The sequence below is a fragment of the Gobio gobio genome, assembly GCF_949357685.1.
Source record: "Gobio gobio genome assembly, chromosome: 8".
NCBI classification, from domain to species: domain Eukaryota; kingdom Metazoa; phylum Chordata; class Actinopteri; order Cypriniformes; family Gobionidae; genus Gobio; species Gobio gobio.
In genome coordinates, this window is record NC_137114.1 from 16,701,156 (window position 1) to 16,711,649 (window position 10,494).

Here is a 10,494-nt window from a genome sequence, read left to right on the forward strand (position 1 = left end):
CGCGAATGTTCGTTGGAAAATTGTTGAACTATGTTGGTAACGACGTAACTTGCGACCATAGTTGGCTAGCTATGCTTTTAGGGAGTCCCTCCTTCCGAAAAGTGCAAAGTACTCTGATTGGTCGCCTGGACCAGTGTGTTGTGATTGGTCAAACACTTTGAGCGTGTTTGGGAAATGTCACACCCCATAATCTCGAGTTTCACACTTCCACAACTCAACCAGGCCTCGCCCCCTTTATTTTGCCTTGGCCGGGAATTATTTAAATTCGTAATATTGTGAAGTCTTCGTTCCTGGAAGAAAACTCAAAACTCAATGGAGCCGTTTTCAGAAACGGTGTTTACTGATATAGAGAACAACTCCTGCTGGAGTGACTGTAACTTTGCAGATCTGTTTCATGCTCAGACAGCAACATTACACACTAAAGAGAGTTGAACATTTAAACAAGCACAATAGTACCCCTTTAAAGTGGTATTTTGGCTGGGATGTTTAATTTGGGGAAAAGTGAGCAGTTCTGCACATTTTTGCAGATTCATCCCTCATGTTTGTTTATTACAAACGTTTGAAACATTTGATAACGCGTTCACTGTGGAACTGTAAGCATTGTTGTAAGCACTGTTTTCATCAGTTCCTCTGCTTAATTTTCCCCAACACTCGTGAGCTTGCAGATTCTGTGGAGCTATTCATAACACATCTGTGTATCTCTGTGTGTGTTTTCCAGAGCGAGAGCGCTGCCGTGAAGGAGAGGGAGTTATCCCTGCAGTTAGCCAGGATCAGGGATGAAGTGGGTAAGTCTCCTCTGGACATCACACACAACAGTGATCTCATGCTTGTGCTTCAGAATACACTGAAAAAAGATCTTAAATAACATATTTGTACATGGCATTTTTATCCCTTCATATATTTAATTTGGCATCAACACTTCTTAGTAAATCATCCAGTATCATATTCTATATAGTACACTTGGTTTTTGTTTTGTTTTTGTAAGTGTTAGTGGCACAATTTCATTTTATTTTGGTCATGAAGTTTTAAATTTGGTAGGTAAACTATTTTGTAATATACAATTAAACTAGCATGATAAACGGCGAGTTTTAAATATCTCATATAAAACCATGCAATGTCATAATTTTGATTTGAAATTTAGTTTATTACAGTAAAAAAATATAATTTTCCCCAAAATTTTGAATGACCAAATACACTGTATTTATCTGTGTTGTTTTGCACGCAGCTCGGTTACAGCATGATTTCCCCTTGAAAAAATATGCTATTTCTTAAAATGTTGACAGTCAAGAAATAATGCAAATATTAATGTGTTGACTGCATTCGTCAAGCTCAACCTTCAACCCTGTTACCCAAGATATTCAAAGAAATATTTTTCTTTAATTTATGGGAAATTTAAGTTTATCAATAGCTACAAACCAGGGTTATTATTAAAATTGAAACTGAAACCATAAATAAAATCATCACTTGAAGTAAAATGAACGTTAACTGAAATAAAAAAAATATACAAAAACAAACGTATTTGATTTAGGCTAATTGCCAAGGCAACATTTCCCATTTTCATTTAGTTAAAAATAAATAAATAAAACTAAACAAATAAAAATGACTATATAGACATATTTAAAATAAACTTCTAAACACAGCAAAATTACTAAGACTTTAACTGAAATTAAAATTAAAACATATAAACATAAAAACTAATTCAAAATATGAATAAAAAATAGCATCTCAATGATACTAAAACTAACATTTGGTGTGAAAATTGCCAGCCTGAGTGACAGCTTTATTTATGATAAATGTGCAACTCTGTTACTTTTAAACTTGCTACCTATTCTGGTGAACTTTCTTTTTTAAAATTGATAAATGTTGATTATTTAATTTTTGTATTGCTATAAAATGGCAAGAGCACACAAATCAGTGTTTTTAATATGTTAGGATACATTTTTTTTTTTTTAGACATCTCAAATTTTGATAACGGTGTTGCAAAATGTGCAAACCCCATATTTAATTAATAGAAAATAAAGCAGTTCATATTTTTTAATTTCTTCACCAGAATAGGGGCCAAGGTTTAAAAAAGTTAAATTTTGCATGTATAAATCTGTCATAACTATGTTCTGTCTCTGTAGTGGTCAGTGTCCAGCGGTGGGAGCGTCTGCAGGGTGAGAAGGCCCAGCTGGAGCAGAGTTTTGAGCGGGAGCTGAAAGAACTCCAAGAGGAGCAGCAGCAGGAGCTCAAGGCCCTACAGGAGAGACTGGTAGAAGAGCACAACTCTGAGATTCAGCGAATCCAGCAACAACAGAAGAGCCGCCTGGTGCAGCTACGCTCCCAGCACCAGGAACAGGTGAGATGAGGGAGTAACAGGGTGTAAAGGCTTTTATTTGGGCATTATACACAAAGGAGTGCGTGGTGTGAAGGCTCAGTGAAGGTTTTAGAAAGTCTAGGAAGTGGCTGCATGGGTATGTAGTCTGAAAAGTAACCCAAAGTATACTTCAGTTTGGACGTGAATGCACAGACTTTGAAGTACACATACATTCAACACGTTTAATCCTAGTCCAGTGTACCCTAGCATAAACGTAAGCGAGATCCAGCCACTTCAATAGGGAATGAAGAATTTCGCCTTTTAGACGTCTGTTGGCAAAGATATGTCCCCGTCGGATTCAAGTTTGGTGAACTTTGACACAAATTCAGAACGCCAGCCAACAGCAAGCCTCTTGGTTCAGCAGCGACGGTCGGTGGACATTTGTCACTTAGCAGCAAAGCAAAACTGAAGATCACAAAGACAATTGCACTAGTCTACTAGGGGTGTACATGTATTCATCCCGGACCGTCAAGGTACGGACGTCACTGTTCGATGTATAGTCAGGTGAGGAATTCAGTCAGTCACATGCGATCCACTATCCAATCCAGAAGGGGGCGCACAGGTTTCAACAGCAACGGGTTTCCTGTTTGCTAACTGCCACAACAGGAAAAAGAGCAGAAGAAGAAGAAGAGACGATCTATGCACCAACCCAAAACAATGCTGCATCCGAAAACCTAGGCAGTGACTTGTTGCCTCGCTGCCTTATCAGGCAATCTTTATTTTTCTAGCTCAACTGTCACAGAATGGAAAGCACAGGATTGTGGGATATCAAAGGCAGCGAAGGATACATCTGTGCTGCCTTCAAAAATCCATCAGATGAAGGTCTCTCAGGAGACAGGAAGTGAAGCTAACAGTGGATTCGGACTTGCCTTGATGTCTTCCTACCTTGAAATGTGTCCTCCAACGTTTTCGGACGCAGCCCAAGAGTTCATATGGCACTTGGTTTCGATTCATTGTTGTGGCGCGCTCCACCAGCTTCACGGAAAGGAAAGTGTACCCAAATACAAACTTTACAGTTTCAAATGCTGTCTTACTTTTATCTGTATGAGATTTTAAGTTGTTTCCTACAGTGGCCCAGTAGTGCACAACACAAAGCAATATAAAAAGCAAACATAAGTTCACAACATAACGAACACAAGCCACAACACAACGAAAAAGCCACAACACAACGGAAACAAGCCACAACTCAACGAAAAAGCCACAACACAACAGAAACAAGCCACAACACAACAAAATCAAGCCACAACACAACGGAAATGCTCCCAACCACTCGGGGGCGCAGTAAAGTTGCCACTGTTCTATAGAATCGGCAATCTTACAAAGATATGGCTTGATTTCGTTGTGTTGTGTGGCTTTTTCGTTGTGTTGTGGCTTGATTTCGTTGTGTTGTGGCTTGATTTCGTTGTGTTGTGGCTTGATTTTGTTGTGTTGTGGCTTGATTTCGTTGTGTTGTGAATTTATTTCATTGTGTTGTGAACTTATGTATGCTTTTTAAATTTCGTTGTGTTGTGCACTACTGGGCCACCGTAGTTTCCGCGTTTATACCGAAACAAATCATATGGAATTGTGCCGATTTTTGCCGTGGAAGTATCACTACAGTCCAGTGATGAAATATCTGTGTCCTGGAAATGGAAAGCCTCATGCGGACATGTAAATTGCGTCTGACATGCATTTGACCAATCAGAATCCAGTATTCCAGAGCACCTTTTAAAAGCTGTTTTTGTTTATAGATCGAGGAGATGAATGAAAACCATGAGACGGCCATGGTGGAGATGGAAGCGACTCATGGTGCCACACTGGCCACTTTACAGGAAGAACACACCAGAACCATCAAGAGTGAGTCCTGCTGACAGACACATCCATCACACTCCCAGAAAGCAAACCTAGTGAGCTGCCTACTTAGACAGCATTATTTGGGCTAGAAGGTCTATAATATCAACTAAGAGAGCTCTGGTAACTTCTGCTTAACCAACATCACTACAGATGGTTGAATCTAACCTGTGTGTGAATTCTTCTTCGTCAGTGTGTTCTTACTAACATGAACTGGTTGTTTCTTTTTAGACCTGAAGATGGCACATGAGCAGCAAAAGAAGTCAATGGATGAGGAATTTGAGAAGCTCAGACTCTCACTGCAGGTACTGTATGTCCTCACTCTGTTTTTCTCCCTTTTCTTTATGACGGCACGTGTAAAGGTGTGTGTTTCTGTGCTGTGTGAAGGATCAGGTGGACACGCTGACATTTCAGAACCGTGCTCTGCGAGACCGGGCCAAGCGCTTTGAAGAAGCCCTGCGCAGAAGCACAGACGAGCAGATAGTGGTACTGTTCTTGATTTTCTCTTTTGTGTTGTGTGTGGCCAGTGGCATTTAGAGAGAAGTTAATGCCCCCCCCCAAATTTTGTCCTCTGTGTGCTACAAAATAAATATATTCATCCTTTATTTTAAAGAGTGTAGCTGGTTCAACTCATACATTAAAAGAAAAATCTATTGCTTAATGACATTTTTAATTGTGTTACTTAATTTAAATTGTTGCAAAGAAACTTGAACACTGGCATACTTTATACTTATTAAATTGTAGTTAATTATAATATTATTAGATGTGATTAGTTATATGATACAAGTAGTAATTTGAATTTGTGTTTGTGTGTGTACAGGATGCTCTCGCTCCATATCAGCATATTGAGGAGGACCTGAAGAGTCTTAAAGAGGTTCTGGAGATGAAGAACCAGCAGATTCATCAACAGGAGCTCAAAATTTCAGAGCTGGAAAAAATGGTGAATTACTACGGAGAAAGAGATGGCTTTAATTATTAAAGAATTGGATGTTTTGTGACTATTATTTTCTTGTAAAATTTTAGTTTAGCAGATATGTTCAAAATTGACAATTATCAAATTAGTCATGTTGCACTACACAGATTTTTGTCCAATCAAATGATCTATAGAATGAGAATGTCCCTCCCCCCTGCCAATCAGAAAGTAGCCAATCAAAAAAGACCACCGCTGCGTCTGAAATTGTGTACTGTCTGGAGGAGGTACAACAGTTGAATTTATTTTGTGACCGTTAAAAAAAGTGCACTCTATATAGTATGAGTGTATGTTGTATGAATGAAATTCAGACGTACTACATCAGCCATGTTGTTACCAGAGGTGGACAGTAACTAAGTACATTTACTTGAGTACTGTACTTAAGTACACTTTTTGAGTATCTGTACTTTACTGAAGTATTATTTTTTAGGGATACTTTTACTTTAACTTCACTACATTTGAAAGACAAATATCGTACTTTTTACTCCACTACATTTCTATCAAGGCTCTCAAAGTTGAAAGTCGTTTCTATAGCAGCTTTGAAAGTCAGTGGATGATATGTTTCTTCTTTAAAAGTTTTTTTTTTTTTTTTTGTATCAGTAATCACTTGTATAGGGTCATGTGAAGTTTCCCAACATTTTTTGAACACTGATCAGTTTATAGAAAAATGGAAGAAGACGGTTCCTCGGCACAGTGTGTGCACCCATGGTCATACTTAGAAAGTGTGTTTCAGTTTTCTCAAAAGAATAAAGATTAGTTTAGTTGGCATACACTTGAATGCCTCATAAAATGTAAATGTTTGGGAGAAAGAGAAGCATAGACATATGGATGAATCTGAAAAAGCATGATGAAAGAGCTCAGTTCAGTCTGTTTTTTGTGCCTCTGAGATGCCAGAGCACGAGTACTGAATAGAGCTTTCTTTTGTGTGTGTTTTTGCACTTAAACAGACCAATACACACAAAATGTCAAAATTGTCATTTTGGAAAGTATTCACGTAAACAAAGTTGATTATATCTTAAATTAACGTAAACAGTTTGGGGAATATCAGATTTGTATCAGTGTATACACTCTAAAAAATGCTGGGTTAAACATAACCCAAGTTGGGTTGAAAATTGACTAACCCAGCAATTGGGTTGTTTTAAGCAAACATTTAACCCAACCGCTGGGTTAAACAACCCAAATGCTGGGTTAAAACAACCCAATTGCTGGGTTAGTGCATTTTTTAGAGTGTAGGATTTGTGCATTCTGCCTTAAAGTCACCTGTGCCATTAGAAATGCCCTATATGCAGATGTATCTGACACCCAAAAAGTGTTCAATAACAATATAGTGTAAACAACACTTCTTTTTATATCCTCTGATATGACTGGAGTTTCCATCTCATTTGAATTTATATCATGTGGAACGAAGCACCAAGTTCTCCTTTGAAAGTAGAAATGTCACCGTTTTTTCAGTGATTTTGTGTGTTTGTCATGTTTTTGCATAGGCCCAAAAGAACGTTCTGTTGGAGGAGCGTATTCAGGTGTTACAGCAGCAAAATGAAGACCTAAAAGACAGGATCGACCGCAACCTCGCAATGTCCAGGTCTTTATAAAACGTTTATAGTTTATACCATTAAAGGTACTGACAAAGTTCTGTCATGAAACTCCAGATGGCGCAGGTCCTTAGCTCAATCTGTTTGCAATCACATCATTTTCTAAAGGGCACAGCTGATTGGTTCCTGCTGTATCGAAGTAGCCAATGAGCTCCCTGCTCAACCTTCAAATACCGGGCAGCATTTGCTGTAGCAGTTACAGTTCGCTTTCAGAAACCCTCCACCTTCCCCAGCTCCACCTGTCCAGATCTGCTATGAGTAATTAATGTACGCTATATTGTACAGCATCAGCATGTCTTGCTCATAGCAGCGTGTTGTGGATGTATTGGCAGTAGCAAGTCCTGTGCTTGCTCTGCAGGAGCAGCAGCGTTGCAAATCTAATCCGCCAAGACCAAACATATCAACATTGTCATACCCATTACCATGCCAAACACTCAGAGAGTTGTCATGACAGAAACTATTATTTCAAAAGAACAATGAAATTATGATTTCTATACTATGACTATTTTAAGGCCACGTTCACACTGCAGTTAAATACAGTTGTCAGTTCACCTTTTAGTGCTTAATCCTGTTCTATACAGAGTTCAGTAATTTAAAGGAGTGACAACCGCATTCTACATTTATATGCATTGTGTATAGAACCGAACTAAACAATTAGTTGTTAATGACTTATTTAAACATGTATCAGAAATGTGTGTCTCTTCTGTACGTGTGTGGTGCAAGAAAACCACAGGGAAAGAGTTATGAGCCTTGACTCGCAAGATCTCATTACAAAAAACAGTCATTTTGAGTCGTGTTCTGTACAAACACGGAACGATCATTTAGGGGATTCACTCCCATATTTAAATGCGGTTATCTTCTGGAATTTACAATGTGTACTTGGCCTAAAGCTACAGAATAATTATCATCAGTTGTTTTCTCTATTCTACCAGGCAACTGTCAGAGGAAAACGCCAACCTGCAGGTGTACGTTGAGAAAGAGAGCAACGAGAAGAAGCGACTGAGTCGCACCAACGAAGAGCTTATGTGGCGTCTTCAAACGGGCGAGTTGAGCCCTCGAATGTCTCCCACCCAGTCGCCCCTTCATCGACCAGCCTCTAGTCCTGGTTCACCCTCCCGACAACAGCCCTTCCCTAGATGAGTGTCCAATTCTCTGCCTCTTCACATATTTTGTTCCTTTTTTATATCTTTAAATTATATTTATATCATGTGGATTCTGATTGGATGGAACAGAAGATGCTACCACGCCTCTTACACCAGTGTGTTTTCTGTTTCATCACGTCTGAACTTACTGTTCAATGTTACTGATCAAGGTTTGAGTTGGAGCAGGACTGAACAAAATAGTTGAAGGCATGTATATGAGCAAAAATGAAGCATTTTGTCATTATTTACTCATTCCAAACCTGCATGACTGACTTTCTTATGTGGAACATGAATAGATTTTTTTTTTCACGCACTGAGAGTACAATTAATGGGGATTTAAGCTTTCAAGCTTTAAAAGAATACATGAAAGGCATATTTAAATTCACTGATAATCTTCACCTGTCAGTGAGTTGAACAAAATCAGTCCTATCGTGAAAAAGTCAATCAGTGGTGCATTTCCCAAAGCCAACTATGGTCGCAAGTTCTGTCGTTACCAACATAATTCAACATTTCGGTTTCTAATGTCCAATGAAACCAATGATCTGACAATAATTATATCTTGACTTGAACGGTTAATTAGTAGAAGTTATTACTAGGGGTGTTCGATTCCAGGTTTTTTGGAGTCGACTCTGATTCCTGACTCCCACTGTAGGAGTCTATGGAATCGACTCCTCGACTCCATTTAATTTATATCAAAACAGCATCAGAAATAAGACAAAATTGCAGTTGTTACAAACTTCCCCGACACAAATAAGCCTTAAAATCCCCTTATAACACATCACACTTTTAGCGTGACTGTCCAAATTAGTCCAATTTAGCCTTGATGAGTAGCTATCAACCTTTCTACCTAGCTGTTGCAGATACATCATTTTACAGAGGAAAAGAGCTGTTGTCGAGTGATGGCGCTAAACGCACATTTTCTTAAAAGGTGAGTTAAAGATACTTAAAACTAAAACATACAATAATGTAGCCTTATTGATGTGTTTCTTCTTGATGTTTTTTATGATTATGAACACAATGGAAAACCAAATCTATATTCATTGCATTAATATACCATCAATTAAACTAAAGCTAGCATGAGGAAGCCTATGTATAATGACAAACTAAGTCGCTGTGACTGTTTTCTATTTTTAAAGTAAGCACTCAATGTGTGTGTGTGACAACGTTTCTGCGACAGCTCTCTGGTGCGGTGTATTACGTCAGTGTCTGAACTCCTTGCTTCATTTAATTCATTCCTTGGTTATAGTGCACTCAACTGCCATGCACTTTATAGGGATTAAAGATCCAGTAAACAAGTGAGTGATTTCATTCGAGAATCGATTCCTGTGCTGGAGTCGACCCCGACTCTGGGGCTATTAAGAGTCAAGGAATCGACTCTTTTGGAGTGGACTCCCCATCACTAGGTATTACCACAACCTGAGGGACATCATAAACAACTGCTCTTTATCGTTGAACCAATGTGTGTTGAATGACAGATGTGAGACAAAGTTACTACGGTTTGGAGATCATGACAAGCTAGTTGATTTCTCCAAAGATCGTATGGTAGTTAGGCAGCGAGTTATGTTATTGTACGTGAAACACACACACAACAGACCATTTATTACCAACTGGATCAACCTAATAATTCAAAATCAATTAATTGGTACTCAAAAGAATGATCCGTTCACCAACTGGACATTGCTTTTCTCACAGACAACCCAAAGACCAAGGAAATATGTCAAGATTTATAGTGAATTAAGATTTTGATCTGTTCTCAAAGTCGGTAGACTTTAGTAGACTTAGTAGTAGGAATGTAGTACACAAGTTGTATAGATCACTTTTAATACACTTTCATGGTGTTTTGTGTTCTTTTTGAAGCTTGAAAGCATCAGTCCCCGTTTGTTGTAATTGCATGGAAAAGAGCGAGCATCACATTCATAAAAAAAAAAAGTGTTCCACAAAAAAGTTTGTCATATGCAAGTTGTTAAATGAACAAATGTAACGTAGGCAAGCTAGTAAGAGCTGTGTGAGTAAACCTCACTCCCCTGGCTTCTAGAGGCTACCCATGCCGGAGACGCCGGTTCGAATCTGGCTCGGAGCATTTGGTGCCGTGACCCGGATGGGAGTGAGGTTTAAGGGGGGGGTGAGTTTAACGGAAGCCAGCTAGTGAAGAGCTGTGCGAGTAAACCTCCCTCCCCTGGAGACTGCTGTCTTTAGCGTCCTTGTTTGCACGTCTGCCTCCCATGCCAGAGATGCCGGTTCGAATCCCACTCGGAGCGGGTTGAGTAGGACCGGTTACATTTGGTGCCGTGACCCGGGTGGGAGTGAGGTTTAGGGAGGTGAATGTAACAGAGGCCAGCTAGTAAGAGCTGTGCGAGTAAACCTCCCTCCCCTGGAGACTGCTGTCTTTAGCGTCCTTGTTACCCGTTCCCATGCCGGAGACACCGGTTTTCGAATACCGCTCGGAGCGGGTTGAGTAGGAGCGGTTACCCAAACATGAAAAAGGAACATTATTCACCTTTCTTTACTTTAAGACATTATCGTGTCCATCACAATGTTGTGCATTATGATGTTTCACAAGCCATTTTGAAATGTACCTTTTTTGTACCTTCTTCTCTGATGGAT

At 39.2% G+C, this 10,494-nt stretch overlaps 1 protein-coding gene across 1 annotated transcript in view; it reads left to right on the forward strand.

Annotated features, from left to right (window-relative positions):
* Nucleotides 1-9,808, forward strand: part of mtus2b (microtubule associated tumor suppressor candidate 2b) — a gene marked incomplete at its 5' end in the record, with an annotated part of 86,277 nt that extends 76,469 nt beyond the window's left edge. The window contains 8 exons of the mRNA XM_079823278.1: nt 719-785; nt 2,124-2,338; nt 4,087-4,192; nt 4,418-4,491; nt 4,574-4,672; nt 5,007-5,126; nt 6,641-6,738; nt 7,681-9,808. Of these exons, the coding sequence (XP_079679404.1) occupies nt 719-785; nt 2,124-2,338; nt 4,087-4,192; nt 4,418-4,491; nt 4,574-4,672; nt 5,007-5,126; nt 6,641-6,738; nt 7,681-7,888 (987 nt within the window). The 3' untranslated portion in view covers nt 7,889-9,808. The remainder of the gene's footprint in view (nt 1-718; nt 786-2,123; nt 2,339-4,086; nt 4,193-4,417; nt 4,492-4,573; nt 4,673-5,006; nt 5,127-6,640; nt 6,739-7,680) is intronic.
* Nucleotides 9,809-10,494: the final 686 nt, after the last annotated feature.